Source organism: Pongo abelii, chromosome 6 (genome assembly GCF_028885655.2).
Source record: "Pongo abelii isolate AG06213 chromosome 6, NHGRI_mPonAbe1-v2.0_pri, whole genome shotgun sequence".
Lineage (NCBI taxonomy): Eukaryota > Metazoa > Chordata > Mammalia > Primates > Hominidae > Pongo > Pongo abelii.
In genome coordinates, this window is record NC_071991.2 from 36,713,994 (window position 1) to 36,733,658 (window position 19,665).

General features: G+C 42.1%; 1 protein-coding gene across 3 annotated transcripts in view; it reads right to left on the reverse strand.

Moving 5' to 3' along the window:
* Positions 1–19,665, reverse strand: part of ABCA13 (ATP binding cassette subfamily A member 13) — a 486,937-nt gene that overhangs the window by 251,284 nt on the left and 215,988 nt on the right. For all 3 annotated transcript variants that reach the window (XM_054559199.1, XM_024249790.2, XM_054559198.1), the window contains 2 exons: positions 17,441–17,659; positions 5,442–5,638 (listed from right to left, as the gene is read on the reverse strand). In XM_054559199.1, coding sequence (XP_054415174.1) covers positions 5,442–5,638; positions 17,441–17,659 — 416 coding nt within the window. The remainder of the gene's footprint in view (positions 1–5,441; positions 5,639–17,440; positions 17,660–19,665) is intronic.

A 19,665-nucleotide genomic window follows, 5' to 3' on the forward strand; every position in this document is an offset into this window, starting at 1 on the left:
AGAGGCCAAAGAAACTAGAAGATATTTTAGTGAAGTTGATTCAGTTATGTAAAAAGATGTTGCTGCTTTTAGCTTCGACACTCCCTATTGGATTTCACTGAGCCCCATTCAACCTGTTCCGTTTTATTAAATAGAAAGAAACACATTGATTGATTCTTGTTCCAAAGGTAAATTTTCAAAGAGAGAAGGCTAAACATGTCTTTAACTCTACTCAAGTAAATGTTTGAGGTTGTGAATATGCTAATTACCCTGATTTGATCATTACACAACGTGTTCATGTGTCAAAACATCACACTGTAACCCATAATTGGAATGTAGATGGAGCTCAAGGCCATCATGCTTAGCAAACTAATGCAGGAACAGAAAACCAAACACCGCATGTTCTCACTTATAAGTGGGAGTTAAGTGATGAGAACACATGGAGACATAGAGGGAACAACACACACTGAGGTCTGCCAGATGGTGGAGGGAGCGGGGAGGGAAAGGATCAGGAAAAATAACGAATGGGTACTAGGCTTAATACCGGAGCAATGCAATAATCTGTACAACAAACCCCTGAGAAACAAATTTACCTACATAACAAACCTGCACATGTACCCCTGAATTTAAAATATAAGTGAAAAAATCAAAATAATAAACATATGCAATTATCATGTGTCAATTAAAAACAAAATACAAGTAGAAAAAATAACAATAATAGAGGAGACACCTTAAAAGACTAAGACTTTCAATACACTAAAAAAAAACAAAGATGCATTTACAAAGAAACTATGGAATGTAGATCCAAGAGCAATAGAGCTTGAAGGTCCACAATGACAAGTTCTTGCACATATATGTCCCTGTCCCCACGCCCAAGGCCAAGCTCCTTGCATGTTAGACCTTTGAGGCTAAGAAAATTTGCTTAATCCCTGATCTAGGATTAAAGGCAATTTAGATCATCTGATTAGAGCTATCATGTAGCTCAGATGATACATTCCCATACAACAAAGTCTAAAAATAAAAGTCAACTAGAATCTAAATTCCCAAAAGAGAAGCAAAGAGTAGAATGGTTGTTGCCAGGAGCTGGCAGGGCAGGGAGCAGGGAGGGAGGAGAAGGAGGGAGATGTTAGTTAAGGGATACAAAGTTTTAGTGAAAAAAGATGAACAAACTCTAGACATCTACTGTACAGCGTGGTGACTACAGTTAGTAATAATGCATTATATACCAGCAAATTGCTGAGATTAGATCTTAAGTGCTCTCAACAACAAAAGGGTAAGTATGTGAGGTGATGCACATGTAAATTAGCTTGATTTAATCATTCCACAGTGTATACGTACATTTGTCCCTTGGTATCTGTGGAGCATTGGTTCTAAGACCACTGAAGATACCAAAATCCCTATGTAAAATGGGGCAGTATTTGCACATAACCTAAGTACATCCTCCCATATACTTTAAATCATCTCTAGATTACATATAATACCTATTAATAATATAATGTACATACCATTTAAATAGTTGTTATATTGGGAGGCCGAGGTGGTGGATCACCCAAGGTCAAGAGTTAGAGACTAGCCTGGCCAACATGGAGAAACCTCGTCTCTACTAAAAAATATAAAAATTAGCTGGGCGTGGTGGTGCACACCTGTAATCCCAGCTACTTGGGAGGCTGAGGCAGGAGAATTGCTTGAACCCAGGAGGCAGAGGTTGCAGTGAGCTGAGATTGCACCATTGGACTCCAGCCTAAGAGACAGAGCAAGACTCCATTTCAAAAAAAAAAAAAATAGTTGTTATACTCTTATTATTTTTATTTGTATTATTTTTATTGCTGTATTATTATTTCTTATTGATTTTCTTTCCCTGAAATTTTTTTTTTTTTGAGACAGAGTCTCACTTTGTCACCCAGGCTGGAGTGCAGTGGCACAGTCTCAGCTCACTGCAACCTCCACCTCCTGGGTTCAAGTGATTCTCATGCCTCAGCCTCCCAAGTAGCTGGGACTACAGGCATGCACCACCACACCTGGTTAATTTTTTTGTATTTTTAGTAGAGACAGGGTTTTGCCATGTTGGTCAGGCTGGTCTCGAACTCCTGACCTCAGGTGATCCACTTCTCTCAGCCGCCCAAAGTGCTGGTATTACAGGCATGAGCCACCGTGCCAGGACTTTCCCTGAATATTTTTGATCCGAGGTTGTTTGAACCCATAGATGCAGAACCCATGGATATAAGGAGTCAACAGTGTATCAAAACATCACTCTATACACCACAAATACACAATTTTCATTTGTCAATTATACTTTAATGAAGCTGGGAAAATAAATAAATAAATAAATAAACTTCCAAAGAATTTCGATTAAGTTTGAAGGCGTTTGACCCTTGATGACTTTTTAGCGGCTGTTAAGGAAATTCAAGACACATCCAAAGCCTCAGAGAGCAATATATATATATACATATACTTTTTTTTTTTTTTTTTTTTTTTTTTGTTTTGAGACGGAGCCTTGCTCTGTCACCCAGGCTGGAGTGCAGTGGCACGATCTCAACTCACTGCAACCTCTGCCTCCCGGGTTCAAGTGATTCTCCTGCCTCAGCCTCCCAAGTAGCTGGGACTACAGGCATGCGCCACCATGCCCAGCTAATTTTTGTATTTTTAGTAGAGACGGAGTTTCATCATATTGGCCAGGATGGTCTCGAACTCCTGAGTTCAAGTGATCCGCCCATCTCGGCCTCCCAAAGTGCTGGAATTATAGGCATGAGCCACCATGCCCAGCCTCAAAGAGCAATGTTACTGTTTTCCCCAAGACACTGCTTGACTGTTTCTCTCTCTGATTCAGATGATATGTTCTTCCAAAAGCTGCGCTTCCCACATTCACCCCTTGTCTATTTTAATAATAATAATGATAACCTGTCATTGATTGAGCGCCCACATGGCAGATACAGAGCTGTGCACTTTCACATACAACTGTGCACTCTCACATCCTATGAGATGGTACAATTGTCTCTATTTGCAAATGAGAACACTGAAGCTCAGAAGCACTTGATCATTTCTGCAGGGTCACATGGGATTTGTAGAGCAAGCGCATACCCCAGGACAGAAATTTAGTTGAGATGTGCCAGTTTTCACTGGTATTTTTGCTTCCTTATTTATTTTTCCATGGGAGACACAGAAATACTGGTACCAGGGCTGATCAAGAGCCCTCACTGTACATAACTAAGCAAGAAACACACACAAAATTCCAGGTAGACTGAGCCCTCACTGCACTGGTATTCTGACAGAAGAGCTCTTTCTTCTCAGAAGGAAGTATTTGTTTCTGCACAGTCCTTAGATCTGTCTCACAGAGCTGTATGATTACCTAGAGGTTTGGGCTGCTTCAGAAATGGCTATACATTTTGATCCTTGAAAACACATTTTTCTTCCAATACCGCCTATCTAATCGCTTACATACTATTGACTTTGCACTTCAGTCAGTGCAGGGATGATTTCAAAAAAGTCCTCCAAAGACAAAAAAACATTGCTAAACAATGAAGGACAGTGAGAAAATATTTGGCTTGTAACAACAGAAACTGAAGAAAACTGTCGTTTCCAAGACTTTCATTGTATCTATTTTTCTGCCTAAAATAACCTTTGTGCTCATTACAAAAATGTTCTATCAGCTAAACCTTTGAGACTCCAGCTCTAATTTTTAAACTAGAGTAGTGGGCTTGTGGTATTTAATTTGCACTGCAATTCACAGACAATGTAATCTATTTGTCTATCTCCCATTGATCTTCCATATCAGTCCCCAGCCAGGGTAGCGCGCAAATTGTTTAGTCCAGTTTAAATCGTTTCATCTCAAAATTTAATCAGTCTTTTGAAGTGGTGTTCAGTATCCCATTTCTGCCCTTTCTATGTCTTTCCCCAAGAGGCACTTAGGTAAATGGAGTCAGGAGTCTTGGTGATCTCGTGGCAATGGGGAAGGGTTCGAATCTTTGGGTGTAATGTGGTCAGCGTCATCTGGTGTCTGGGTGTCAACCAAGACCACATGGCACTGTCCCCCTCCCCACCTTGGCATTTATAGCTTGGACTTCAAAGGGGTCAGGCCAGAGCAGAGTGCTCCCAGGCTGTCTAGGCCTCACAGTAGGTCCTGCTGACTGCAGATGGCTGAATCTCTGCCCTGGCTTCCAGCCAGCTAGCTCCAAGGGGTCCCCTACTTCCATGGAAGCATCCCTAGCAAGCCCTGTCTTTCAATGTCAAAGTTCATGGGCATTAAAAGGTAGGGAATACCAGCCCTCAGTGCCTCACTGGGTCCTGGATTTCTGCTGAGCCTCATGAACTCCGATGTGGCTGCACCATGATTTAGGAGCCAGCACCACAGATGTGGCCTGCACTTTTCTAGTGCAATTGCCCAGGCCAGACCAAAGCCCAGAGTGGAACAAAAAGTCACATCTGCTTGTTCAATTTTCCCACTTCTATTGGTCTTCTCCTTCCATAATTCCAACAAAATTGTGGGACAGAAAGAAACAGATTGTTCTTCTATGCTCCCTTTTAGTTATTTTTCTCCTTTCTGACTCCAGCCTATGGTTAAGCTTTAAGTGACAGACTGGAGTACCTTTTCTACTCCAAAGATAGAATTTGATGATCAAGACTTCTGGCTCAGCCCTCTATATGCTAAGAAAAAGAAGGGCTCTTTCTTGTTATTTTTCCTTTATTTCTTCATTTGCAAATCCTAGTTCACCTCCAGGGAAATGGAGACTTTAGGTTAAGTCAGAAGAAAATTTTATACTCAAAAAGCAAAAGAAAAAGCAAAATAACATTTTATGAGAATCTGTATTAATCCTGGCACTGATGCCTCTACACTTGTTTACCAGCACCAAGATGTGTTTTACTGTTGCAATGTTTCTTTCCAAAAGTGAGTATTATCATAGAAAATACATAGAACAATGCTTCCTAGCTGTCAGGATTGCAGAAAGAATCAGAAGTTGGAAATTAGTAACTGCCCATCAAATGTCCTAAATCGGAAAGAAACAATAATAGATGTGAGAAATATGGACAAGAGGCTCAATATCCACCCTCAGTTCAGGAAACTTTCTCTGTAGCTACAAGTAAATCACTTGCCCATCTCTCTGAGCCTTCATTTCTTCATCTGAGACAAGGGAGGCTTGTCCTATGATCTGGGATGCCTCTTCTAAGAAACTATGCTTCCAGAAGAAGACAATTTTCCTTGAAATCATGTATGATAATGTATAATGTACATAGATGTCATTGCTGTTATTGAGTTAAAAGGCCAAACACAAAGTGAGCAATTCTAAGCACTATAGAGATGTTATCTAATGAATATATCCCTATAAGTGCTTTTAAAAATTTATATTTTTCTGAAAAGGATCATGTAGCCTCATTGGGATACAACTTGATTCTACTGTACAATAGCAATGCATTTCCTGCAACACAACATTGTGGGAAGAGAAGGCAGAATGAGGCCCAGTGCCTACCTTCTCGGTACTTGAGCAGAATGTCCCACAGGCTATGCCGGGAGCAAGGGTCCACCCCACTGGTGGGCTCATCCAGAATCACAGTCCTCGACATGCCCATGAAAGCAATGCCAAGGGAGAGCTTCCTCTTCAGGCCTCCAGACAGAGCTCGGGTCTGTTTGTGCTGATGCTGAGTTAAGTCCACATCCTGAAGAGTTCTGAAATTAGAAGAAAACATCACTCTTCTCCATGAACACCTTAAAACTTTGCTCTAATTTCGCTCCAGAAATAATGACTAACAGTGGCTGAAATCATTATAAACCACAAATATATCATGGAGGTTTGGATGCTACACACACATGTGAGTCTCACCAGAGCAGCACTGACTTTCTTCAGGTTCAGATGGAACCACGCCAAGGGACACCAACCGTGATGCAGACCAGCAATATCTGCCCAGAATTGTGCTTGGAAATACTTGCATTGTCTCCTCTCTGGAGAAGCATGTCTCTCATTTCACTCATACCTTCTGCCAGGGAGGGCCCTGCATCCCTCTACAGAGTATGGAGTATGGTAGAATGGCTGATGTACCAATGTGGTCAGAAGAAGCAAGGCAGGCCCAGCTCTACTGCTCAGCAGAGAAGCCCTTCACTCCCTGGCCACTGTCCACTAAATCTGGATCACCCGACCTTCCTGATTAATGCAGATGTTCCAGTGAAATGCCATGTGCAAAGTATAAATTATCATTTGCTATTAATGTAAGAACAAGTGTCCTGTTCTGTTGCAGGGATCTTTCAGTCTTAGGAACTCCAGATCTCAGATACCCAATGCAAAGCCTTCCCCATGTGAAACTTTACCCCCCTTCCAGGGATCCACTCTCTTTTCTCACAAATAACTTCCCTCACCACTGTGGCCCTGTTAACTCTACAGGAATACTTACTGCCCTCATCACCTACTTATCATCTTACTCATTGTTAGAGACCCAGTTTAAACAATGCCTTCCTGAAACCTTCCCTTGACCACTCAAACCAAAGTGGAGTGTCTCCTCGGAGCTGCAGGCATGTTTCTACCTTCCTGATAGCCAGCAGCTGAAGTCATGGTGCCATTTTGCAGCCAGAGAGAAGGCTAGACAGGCAGAAGAGGATTTGACGGGTTCCAGACAGTTGAGCTTCAAGAATAGTTAGGGCCTGGAATATTCCAGAATTCCAAGCAAAGAATTGGGTGAATCTCATTTTTTGCCTGATGACTAAGTAAATATTTCATGTAAATGCTTCCCATCCTGACCTAGAAAGAGTTCAAGCCCACTTCTTAGGGTTTAGTGTTCACTCTGTGCACTTAATGTTTCATCCAAGTCTTATAGTGCATTTTCTGCTGGTTAAATCTCAACCTAAATTTATAGTAATAATTTATGCTCCTGTTTTTCATGTGTTCCCAGTGTAGACAACACCCTATTGGAAGGAGGAAGACAAATGTTTCCATTTCACCAGGTAACTGCCTAGCCCTGCAATCTCCCAACACATTCCCAGCTGCGAGATTCCAATCTAGCAGAAGAGGTCGATCTATTAAGCCGAACTTAGCACATTATCCAGAGAACAGTCAGCAGAGAAGACAAATAGACAAGAAAACAAGTCAGTAAGATGTGAGATGTTCTCAAATGTGCATGTTCTGGTTACCTTTCTGTGTTCAACCCCAAACCCCTCCTTCTTCATTTCTTCCACTGGCACTACTTGGGATGTCTATGGTACCCTCCAGGGTGGCCCCATGCTGCTGCCTCATTGTGCACCCTAAGCAAGCTGGAAGCCTACCTCCTCTTCATACACCTGGCATTGAACTTCAGGAATGCTTCTGGCCCCCTGCCACTTTGTCCCCACCTGTGCAGTCCTTCGCAGAACCTTCACTACACAGGTGTCAAACAAGATGTAAGCAAAAGGGATCAACCATGCTTCTACAATCAAATTTATGCAAAGAAGCTGGGGCCTGCTCTCTATTATATCTTATGCAACTGGTTAGCATTAAACTGACCAATCTGGTTCGCTCTGTATTTTTACTTCTGTTTTTAGTGGAGGCCTGTTTTCCTGATGCACTTTGAACTTCAATATACAAACACATTTTATGGACAGTTTTGCTCCCCATTGTGTGTGTGTGTGTGTGTGTTTTAAAATTCTTGAAGCCAAGAGCAGTAGGTAATAATGATAGGGTGGAGGGAGTGAGGATGAGCGTATTTCATTCATGTGTATTTTATAAATTCTTGCAAGGTTGCACAAATGGTCTATAGCATCATAGGTGCTGGTTGCATATTGGATATAAAGGTAGGGACATCAAAGAGCAATGAAGCACAGGTCTTTCTGCAGGAAATCAGAGTTATCTAGAGAAATCATGTGTATATATCCAATTAGGACACAGTGAGATAAATGTTACAGATGAAGTATAAGCAACATGCTATGGGAAGTTCACAGGAGACGGTGAGTTATTGGTCGTGGAGAGGTCCAACTTAAAGTAGAACTTTCAATCACATCAAAATACTGGAGAATCTGTAATTCTGAAGAACATCATTCATTCATTTCATAAACGCTTTCCTACAGAGGAAATCCCAGTCACTTTATTTTATTTTTTAAATGTTAGCTCCAAGCCTGGATAATCATATTTAACATTTATTAGACATGTATCATACACTGGGTACTATTCTAAGTGCTTTGTGTGTATAAATTATTATAATCCACATAACCTCCAAATGAGGGTCTTCTCATTATTAGAACCACATTATATTTGGAAAACCCAAGAGAGAGATAGTATATATTGTTAAAAGCTTTCTAAGTGGAAGAGCTGCATTTAACCACTAGCACTCTGAAGCCAGAATGCATACTGGCATCCACTGGGTCGCTGTGACACGCATCATATGTATCTGTTAAGTGTCTCACTCCCCACATGGACTGGGGCTTCCCCAAGAACAAGTCCCTTTGTCTTATTATGTCTGTTTTCCCAGAACCAGGCATGGAGGCTGAAGATAATTAGCACTCATGGCATTTTAATCAGTGAATATAATATCCACTAAGGTCAATGGTAGTAAAAGTTCTTGACTTATTTTGTACAGAATGACACATCCCTAGGACTCTAAGCCACTGAGGCATTGGCCAGGGTCAGCAAAACAATGTCTGAACACCCATCATTGCGGCAGGGAGAGAACCCCATTGCAAAGCCCAATCATTTCCACTCTGCTGGTTTCTGGGCATTGTTAATATGCTTAAAGAGGACTTAAAAATTAAAGAAGACAGCAATTTGTAAACACTGGCCAGAAGTTTTTAATCTGTTGAACTTTTTTTAATTTTGAAGTTATTTAGAGGCTAGTGTTTTTCTAGTTATTGATCTTATACATACCAAAAAGAAGCAAATAATTTTTGCAAAGTTACGTTTCCAAATTCCTTCTCAAAAGGACAGGATAATCCTCTAATTGAGAACATTGCTAGGCAGCAGGGAAAGGAGGAAAAGATATTTTCTCCTATTAAGACCCAATTATGCACCAGAGAATGTGTTTCAGATGCTGCTCTTTAATCATCCATTCATTTATTCAAGGAATGTTTACTGAACCCCTACAATGCCTGGCACCTGCCACCTGCTAGGGCTAGAGAAATAAATCAAATCTTATCCTTGATTCAAGAAATTCAAGGTCTAGTGGAAGAGACAGGCAAGAAATTATAATAAGAGTATAAGTAAGTATAAGTAATGATAAAGTCCCAGGTGCTATAGGGATTCCCTCTGACTCCAGAGAAAGTGGCATATAAAATCAGTCAGATGGGTAGTGAGAGTAAGTGAAGTGGGGATGCTTGAACAGTGTGTTCCAGAAAAAGAAAGAAGAAAGCACTTGCCAGGACTTGGGGGACAAAGAATAGCATATGCAAGGAACAAAGAGATTCTGTCCTTGAAATACACGGAAAACCATACAACGACCTCAGATAAGACAGGAGAGAAAGGCTTGAGCCAGAACACATACCCATCATAAATCCTGTTCTATAACTGCTGTTTCTTTCCTTCACTGGGTCTCCATGTGGGGCAGGTGTCTCCTTTTGTCTTACTGTGACCTTCCCCACCTCTGCTGAAGCCCCCAGCCTTGAATCTCAGGTCATCTGAGCATGTCATCCACTGTTGGGTGTTGTTGTCATTGCTGTTGTCATCTACCCATCCCTGAATCTGCTCTTGTGCACTGCCTCTTTCTTCAGCTCTACTCTTATCATTATTCTTAGAGATTTTATTAGTATTTGTTGCAGCATATCCTCCCTTCACTCCACCAATCCCATTTACTCACAACCAAGTTACATCCGAGACCTTGTAATTTCTAACAAACACATCTTCTCCAGGCTCTCAATTCCATGCATCCTCTTCTGACTAGTTAACTTTATATCACTTCTGTGCATGCACTCTTTACCTTAAAAAACAATGAAGCTAATGGAAGCACTCACAGACTCAGCTCTCGGTCCTTCTATTGTAAGTGAGCCTGCTGTGCTCTCAGGAGAGACAACCCCTTGTCTCTTGTCTAAATCCCTTCCTCTGTCCCATACAGAATAGTGTCCCAGCAAGCCACCTGCTCTGTAGCTCAATCCAATTATTCATTCTCTACTGGGGCATTCTCATCTGTATACAGATATGCTGCTGTGATTCCTGTCTTTGAATTTTTGAATGGAAGAGGAGCATTTTTTCTCTTGACCTCACTTTCCCTTTTTGACACTATCATATTTCTTTGCTTTTTTTGCAGCAAAACTCCTAAGATGTGCTGCTGCCAATTTCTCTTCTTCCATTCTCTCTTTAACTGACTCTAATAAGAACTTCATTCCCTTCACACTACTAAAAATGCTCTTCTAGAGGTCACTAGAGCCCTCCACATACTAAATCCAAAGGCCATTTTTCAAGTCTTCATTTTACTTGACCCTCAACAGCATTTAAGGTCTGATCACACCCTCACCATTAGTGGACTTGGTTCACTTTTTTGTCTTCTGCCTTTGCTACTGATTTCTCTTTCTTGCCTGCTTGGCTGTCTTCTCCCCATCTCTCCATACACTCCATGTTGGAGTGTCCAGGGATCAATGCTTTGTCCCCTCTTCCAATCTTCCTTCACTTATGCCCTGAACGATCTCATTACTATCAAACAAATGTGCCTCCAACCTGAGTTGCATGGTGAACTCCAGAACTGTAAGTGGTAACATTAACTACATAACAACATCACACTGACTTAAAGGTCTAACAAAGTTCCTCTCTTGACTATGTTTATCTTCTTTAGGCCAAATTAAGGGCAAAACAGTAATGATCTGAATCTTGACACATGTTTACTCTAAAGATTCTAGCAGGGATGCTACCTCCCTTAAAGTCACATTTTAATGAAGTTACACATTAAGGAAACCAAGCGGTGATACAGGAGAGTGATAGGGAGCATGTTGGATCTAAATGAGATGTTTGCAGTTTTCCCTTTCTCTAATTGAAGACTACTGTCCTAAAACATGATCTTATTCTGATTGCTTTTGTGCAAATTGGCTTTGTTGCTAGGTAACACTCTGTGCACTGATAATCATTAAGGTTGCCTGGCACCCAAAAAAAGATGAAGCAAATGTAGCATTGTTAGGTGTTTGATTTAAGCTCCCAATCTCAATCTCAATAGAGTTTACTGTGGTCTAGGGTAGATGCATTTTAAAAAATTACAATAGGTAACCTATGACTTGTTTTAAAGAAATCAGGTTGGACATAGCCAATTTGCTATCTCATAATATATAGTCCATAAGATACCTAGCTATTTCTCATTAAGTACCCACTCAAATTTAAGATAGCTTTGAACAGTACAAACTAAATATTTTCCATGTACATCCAAGTGTCCACTATCATTAACATTATTACTATTTCCAGCCACTCTCTGAAGACAGCACAAGATGTGAACCGGCCACCTTCCAGTAGAGAATGCCCTCCAGTAGAGATTATGACAATAATGTGAATGTTGAGCGGGGGACAAAAGAAGAAAGGATGATTTAAATAAAATGTATAGTATCATCCATCACTTTAACAATGGACTTCTGTCCCTCAAGGACTTTTTCCATCAATTCAGGCTTAATTTGCACATGGCCCTCACAGTGTCAGCATCCATCCAGAAGGAGATTTGGCTTTTTCTACACATGCATTTATAGTATAGCTGGTCTCTAAACACAGGCACGAATTTCAATTTGAGATCATCTAAACAAATACTGATCCCATCCAAGTACGGGAAAATAAAACTGTGCAATGCAGTGGTACATTTCTAGAGAACCAGTTTGTCATTTTCCAACGCTGCTCTCCACTAAAAGATTTTCAGGGGTAATGTGAGCATGGTTTCCCCCAATGCCCTCCTTTCAGACCCTGACCCCAAATACCACCTGTATTTGGGTGTCCTGACCCCAAATACCACCCGTACCCCAATAACTTGTGGAAAAAATATAAAAATAAAAATTGAAGAAAAAATCCAGTTATTCAACTCAAAGAATGCTTATTATGATACAGCAAGCCAAACAGACTATGTCCCTGTAGTCAAGGGGCTTGCTATCTGGTGGAAAGAAACAGAAGACAAATACACAGAGGCTGTCATGAAATGATAAATGTCGTAAATAAGAGCCAGAGAAATAGAGAGGACTTAGGTAATATGTGCCTCTACCATATTCTTTTTTTTTTTTACAATTTTAGTTTTTTTATTATAAGGAGTTTTTTGACACTTTGAAAGAGATGAATATATATTGCAAATTACAATTTGCAGTATGAGAATTCAGTATTTAAAAAACCATTCATTTGGCTTATCTTGTTCAGAACTTGCTGTGCTCCCTAAAACTGAGGATTGATGCATTTCAACTCTACAAAATTCTCAGGCAATATCTCTTGGAGTATCTCTTCCCCTTCCCCATTTTCTCTGGAACTAGCAATATGCTGTATTCTCATGTCCTCCATGTCTCCTAACTTTGCGATTCAAAACTATAAAGAATTGATCAACACAAGGCCACAGTGCACTCATCACACTCAAGAATCAGCAAACTCCCAGCAGGGCTCAACCCACAAGAACTGAAGCTAATCCATCAATCTGATAGAGGTAAGCAAATTTAAAATAATTCAAATATAAAAGAAGGACACAAAAACAGACATTATGAAAAGAGAAAATCCTCTACCATATTCTGTGTTTGTGATCTTGTTTTGTTTCATATCTCCAACAGAATGTTCATAATACTGCCTCACTTAGCCCCTCTAGGATCCCATGTGTGCAATCTGACCTTACTCGGGTGAGACTTCTTCAAGAGAAATGCCCCAGAGGCAGGTTCCACAATGCACCAGGGATCCTTCATCCACACGTTCCCCACTGTGGGTTGCTAGTGACACACCTGCCCTGCCTGCCAAGTTCCGAGAGTGCATTTTAAAGATACTGCTTTCACTAACCCCAGGGAGAGCAACTGTTAACAAATCACCTTGGCTTCTCAGACTCATGGAATCCCCAATGGGTGTCCATACTCCCATTAGGGCATCAACACTAGAAATGTGCTGGAGAATCTGCCCTCTGTCCGCCTAGTGGGTCTTGTCTTCGCAGAGACCATGCCCACATGCTACAACATAGTGGCCAGCTTGAAAGAAAGGCAGCAGAAGGCACTTTGCATCTGAGAGTCCTAGGTCAGATCCTGGTTTCCCTCTTCGAGCTGCATGGCACCATCTCCTGGAGCCTCTGCCCATATCCCAGGGAAAAGACACTTGAATGAGATCACTCATCTAAGTTCCTGGCACATATCCACCATAGTGGCTGGCACAAAAAAAAAGATGTTAAACAAATGAAAGTCCTCATTTATATAATGTAGGTAACCATTGCAGAGGTGAGGCTGGAAGCAGAAGGCCCCTCTGGCCATCTGAGAGAGCCCACAAGGGGCTTCTTTCCTGCCCTGGCCCACATGGCCTGCACAACATCCCAAGGCCATGGTGGGAGGCGATCTGGTCCTTGAAGGATCTCAGGATTTGAGCACACCAAGGAAACTGAGGTAGCAGTGGAAGGGAGGGTAATAAATAAGGAAAACCAGCATGGGCAGGAGCACAGGCCGGCAGTGCCCTGATGAGAGCCTAGCACCACAGCTGGCCTCAGCATCAGATACCTCCAGGCTCCTTAAACTCACATCTCTAAGACTAACTCATCACTTTCCTCTCCCCCACTTCTCAAATAGGCTCTCTCTATACACACAGCTGACCCTTGAACAATGCAGGGACTTAAAGCACCACACTGTACACAGTCAAAAATCTGTGTATAACTTTCAGCTCCTCCAAAGCTTACCTACTAATATTCTACTGTTGACTAGAGGCCTTGCCAATAATGTAAACAGTCAGTTGACACCTCTTTTGTATGTTATATGCATTACATGCTGTATTCTTACAATGAGGCAAGCTAGAGGAAAAAAATGTTATTTAAAAAAGCTTAAAGAAGAGAAACTATATTTACTATTGTCTAACTGGAAGTGGATCATCATAAAGGTCTTTATCCTTGTCATCTTCACATTGAGTAGGCTGAGGAGGAGGAGGAGGAAGGGGAGAGCTGGTCTTGCTATCTCAAAGGTGGTTGAGGCAGGTCAGGCAGAGGAGAAGGTTAAAGGTAGCAGAAGAGGTAGGCACACTGGGTGTTACTTGTATTGAAAACATTTGAATATAAGTAAGACCTGCAGGGTTCAAACCTGTGTTGTTCAAGAGTCAACTGTATGTTGAAAAACACTGTGCTTGCCTGAGCCAGACATCTGGGGATTACCATGGATGCCCCCTCCTCTCTTATTCCCCATTGCGTCTGCATCTCCCTTTCCTCTTCACCCTACTGGACCTCTCCTGGCCTAATCTGTTCTTAGTGCAGGAGCCCCCAGCTATCCCTGCGACTTGGGCTCACCCCAGCCCACCCCATCCTCCACCTGCAACTGGAGAGAGCATGTGACCCATCATTGGGCGGCCATCGTACCAGGTGCTCAGCACTCTCCAGAGGCCTCATGCCCATGGACAGCCTACGGAACAAAACCTAAAATCTTGCAAGGCTTAGGAAGCTTCTGTAATGTGCCTGTGCCCTGTGCCTGCAAGAGGGTGGCCTGTGGAACCTCTAAGCTGCACATGCTGGAACATATTGCAGCCCACCCACTGCAGTCAACCCCAGGTCATCCTTACTCATCCTGTAGCCTGCTGCTCAATCATTACCTCTGCTATGACCCTTCACCATTAAACCAAGGGCAGCTGACCCCCTGCACCCACTTCACACACCCCCTAGTAGAGCTTATTCTGCTTCATTGTTTGCACCTGAGGTTTCTTTCTGAACTCAAGGGGGTTGAGGGATAAAATACAACAAATATGGTGCAGTATATACTGCTCAAGTGATGGGTGTGCCAAAATCTCACAAATCACCACTAAAGAACTTACTCATGTAACCAAATACCACCTGTACCCCAATAACTTGTGGAAAAAATATAAAAATAAAAATTGAAAAAAAAAATCCAGTTATTCAACTCAAAGAATGCTTATTATGATACAGTGAGCCAAACAGACTATGTCCCTGTAGTCAAGGGGCTTGCTATCTGGTGGAAAGAAACAGAAGATGAATACACAGAGGCTGTCATGAAATGATAAATGTCATAAATAAGAGCCAGAGAAATAGAGAGGACTCAGGAGAGTGAGCAGGAAGGTGTTCTGGACAGAATGCTCAGGAAGTCTGCTCTGGTAAGATGGTGTCTGAGAAAAGCCAGGATGGCAGTGAGGCAGGCTGCACACCAAGCCCATCACAGCACGAACGCAGTGAAGGGCCTGTTCAGTGTGCTCAGGGAGCCACCATAAGAACAGTGCAGCTGGCACCACACGATGAAGGATCAGGTAAAGCGAGAGAGGCTGGCAGGGTCTTATAAATTTATAGTCCAAAGGAGGAGGGTTTTGAGGTGGAAGGGGGCACTAATAATAAATCTGAGACAATAGGCACAAGAATGTAAATTACACAATTGTAGGCCTCCATACCTTTAGATTATACCCCGAGTGATGTGAGTCCTTGAAGGGCAGTGGGCAGAGAAGGGCCAGGACCTGGGTACATGTCTAAGGAGCACTCCATGTAGAGTACTGAAAGTACGTGACGTCAGGAAGCTAGACAATGATCTGGGGAGAACAGCTGGGGGTTGGGTTTGGGGGCAAGATAAGCTTTGCAGAAGTGAGCCAAAGGGGCTGGAGGAAAGGGTAGAAGAAGCCTACAGCAGGCAGGAAGGCCAGCTGCAGCCCTGGCATCTCTGCAGAGGCACGATGCAGGGGTGATCTGCAACAGCAGGGATGGAGAAGCAAGCAATGGCACCTGGAGAGGCCAAGTAAAAGGAAAGGTGGAATGGAGCATTCTCACTGCAAACGTTTTGCTTGGTCTCTGGTCATATCACCAACGGCACATGGAATGTGTGACAACTTTAAGACTCATTCTTCTTTTTCTCAGTGTTCCAGGGCTAGAAACATCAAGGTAGAGCTCCACCATCATGAAGCACATAGCAGAAAAAGTGGTAAAGAAATAAGGTTACACCATACAAAACAACACCCAAACCCTGTGAGCTTTCACCTTAATTAAATGCAGATTGTAAATACTTATTTATAAATGTAAAGCTTGCAAAAATATTGTAAAATAACAATATTCTGTAAGAATTCATGACATTCACATTTTCTTCTTAGGAATGTGCAGTCCATTACCAGTTATACTTACACATTTGCCTCCAAGGGTCCCTTCCCCACACACTCATGCCATGGTTGACGTTCTGCTTTGCAAAGTCCATCCATTGGAATTACCAAGGATGCAGCACTAGCCCCAGGAGGCCAGAGCCATGCATCTTCCTAAAGGGGCAGAGCCCAGCACAGGACAGACAGCCTGCACACTTAACTACCACTGTTTGCTGAATCGATGACCCCAGCACTGGATTAATGTTTCTACCTCCAGCTACTCTCCTTGACTTTCATTGCTCCACTTCCCCCTCCAATCCATGCTTCTATGGTCATCACCCTCAAACACCACTTTGTTCTCTAATCAGGAACCTACTGTCTCTCCCTTTTACCTCTGGTCTAAACTTCTATCAATGTCCAATGAGCCAGGGCACACCGCCTTGATTTTGCCTTGCTTCCCATCCTGGATACCCTACTTCCTTTCCACTTCTCCCCACATATTCTCAACTCTAGATCTTCCTTGTGCTATTCCACTTTCATATAGGGTTCAGCCCTCCATGTGGACCAACCAATGTCCTACCCATTCTTCGTGGCCCTACCGGGACTTCTCTGCTCCCTGCCTTGTGCAACCAGTTAGTCAGCATGGCCTGATTCTTCTAAATTTGAATAGTCTTCAGATACAGGCCTTCCTGGCCCATGCACCCCAGTGGCATGACCATAAATCAGGCTGTTACCACCTCTTGCCTACACTGGCCACTCTGTATCTATTCTCTCCCATGGCACCTGCTATGATCTGGCAGGAGAGATCTTCCCGATCTCAGGCTAATCACAATCCCCTACTCGTGAACACCTACTTGCTCAGTGAAGTTCAAACTCCTTAGCATGACTAATAAGGCTCTTTTTTTCTTAATCTTTGTGTGTGTGTGGCAGGAAGGAAGGAAGGAGTTGAGGAAGAGCTAGGGATCAAGGAGAGAGAAGGCAGACTAATCAGCTTCTTGACAACCAGTTTTCCCACTGCCTTTGAACTCTTTTCATTTCAGGACACCCCTAGGGACCTTTTACTCCAGACACACAAAGTTTCCATCAACAGCCTCTCTGCTTACATTTGCTCATCTCTTCCACACTTCAAAGACAAATCAAATCAAATTCAATGCCTTCCCACAGAAGCCTTTTCTGACATTCTCAGTGTTGGTGGCTGTGTCATAATTCCATAGTTAACAACCATTTGCTAATTATTTCATCTTATAAATGTAGACACAGATGATTTTTTAAATGTCTCTTTCTAGTGTCTTCACTTCCTTACACAATGGGCAAAGGCAGGAGGAGCAGAGAGACAACTGTTTACTAACTGATTGACTTGCTGATGCAGCTCCTTCTTGGTCCACTGAGGCGCCTTTATGGAAGCAAAGAGCAGCAAATGTTCCCGGACGGTGAGGTTGTCTAACAGGACGTCCTGCTGCGGACACACACCAAGCTCCATTCTGACCCTCGACAGGTCTGTCTGCAGGTTCTTGCCATTGATGATGATGGTTCCAGAAGTGGGAGGGTGGAGCCCCGTCAACATGGATCTGCCAGAGAAAATAAGACAGCATGGAGAATACGCGTTGCTGATACTGTGAACATCAGCAATCCAGTCAGCTCCAGGATGGCGCATGCATCCTGCCAAGAGCACTCACTTTCTGCTGACCTGATTTTTACACAATCAGTTAAAAGGTGTGAGGAGTTTGAGGGCACATTGGCTGGTTGATGTTGAAAATGTGAGTTTAACATGTTTATGCTACCTCATGAAATAAAAATGCTCCTTGACTTCTGATTGGGTTATGTCCCAATAAACCCATAAAAAGTTGAAAATATTGTAAGTCAAAAATCTATTTACATCTAACCTACCTAACATCACAGCTTAGTCTAGCCTACCTTAAATGTGCCAAAAACATTTACATTAGCCTAAAGCTGGGCAAAATCATCTATCACAAAGCGTATTTTATAATAAGGTGTTGAATAGCTCTTGCAATTTATTGACTATTGTACTGAAAGTAAAAAGCAGAATGGCTGTATGAGTCCTCAGACTATGGTTTTCTACCTAATATGTATCACTTTCACACCATCATAAAGTCAAAATATCATTAAGTTGAACCATTGTAAGTCTGAACTGCAATCATAGAGCATTATAGTTGTATGAGACTTTAAGATGATGACATTCTACTTTTTACAGATGACGAAACATGCTAAAGAAATGACATATATACCTAAATCCTCATCATTAAATATAAGCAAAACAGAGATACAAAGCTAGGCCCCAACCCTGGAGCCAGTCTTCCTTCCACTGCTCCCGGGATAGTCTGTGTGTGTTAAAACCACAAGAACTCAAGCAGCCTGCCACCACAAGCTCACATGACCGACTTTACCAACAGAAGCCTCAGAATTGCCTAGTTCTGCTTCCTTGTTTCAGGAAGTTTATTATTTAAGTTTTAAATTGGTTTCTTATTTCTGAAAAGTTAAACATGCCCCTACCACAGGACCTAGCAAATCCACTCCTTAGTATTTACACATGAAAAATTAAATGTGTGCCGACACAAAGCTGTACACACAAATGTTCACAGCAGCTGTGTTCACAATCACTGACAAAGACAAACAACCTCAATTGCAACCCATGGATGAAAACGTAAAGAAACTGGTTGCCTCTCTATGGTGGATACCACTCAGCTGTCCCAAGGAGGAGGCTGCTGGCCCACCACCAGTATGCCTGGGTCCCCAAAACAGTCTTCTGAGTACAAGAAGCCAGACATGATCCCATTTACAAGAAATTCTAGAATAAGTAACCTAGTTTTTAGTGACAAAGAGCAGATCAGTGGTCACATGAAGGCCGGGGTCAAAGGAGAGCACAGGAAACCTTGGAGCAGCATAGAAAGGTTCTGTATTTGTGGTGCTTGTTCCGGCACTAACCAAATGTGTCAAAACTCATCAAACTGTACACATCAACAGATACTGTTTACTGCACAAAAATTAAACCTCAGTGAACTTAAAACTCTTTGCTATATTATTTTCAAACCTATCTGGGGGATACTATAAAATAGTTTATACACGTTCCCTAGAAGTCTCAAAGATTGTTGTTTTAAATAGTGAAGACCCCCCGTCTTTGACTGACCTCTCAGCCTTTCATCTAAGAATTGCCAGGTGGAGGCAGCCACTTATGATGATTCAAAATGTACTACAAATGTACACTAAAAGCAATACAGTCATTGAACCTTAAATCTTTGAGAAACTCCAAATGTAATTCTCATCATTCTGGTAAACAAGCAGCCCAGGTTTTCCTTGTAAGAAATGTGTCTCAGTAAAAGCAGGGTGAGAGGAACTGGCTGGCTGAGTTATTATTTGTGCAACTTGTGGTTTCCCAATTTTCAAACACTAAAAAAACACTCACACTCACACTCATTTCCAGGTCCATTTCTGTATCCAAGGAACAAATAAAAACTGTCCATATTCTTTCTTTCTATTTTTTCAGTATGAGATTTCTGAAGTTTCATGTGTTATTGTTCTACCTTTCTTATTAAGTTTGAGGCAAAGCCCTCTTCAT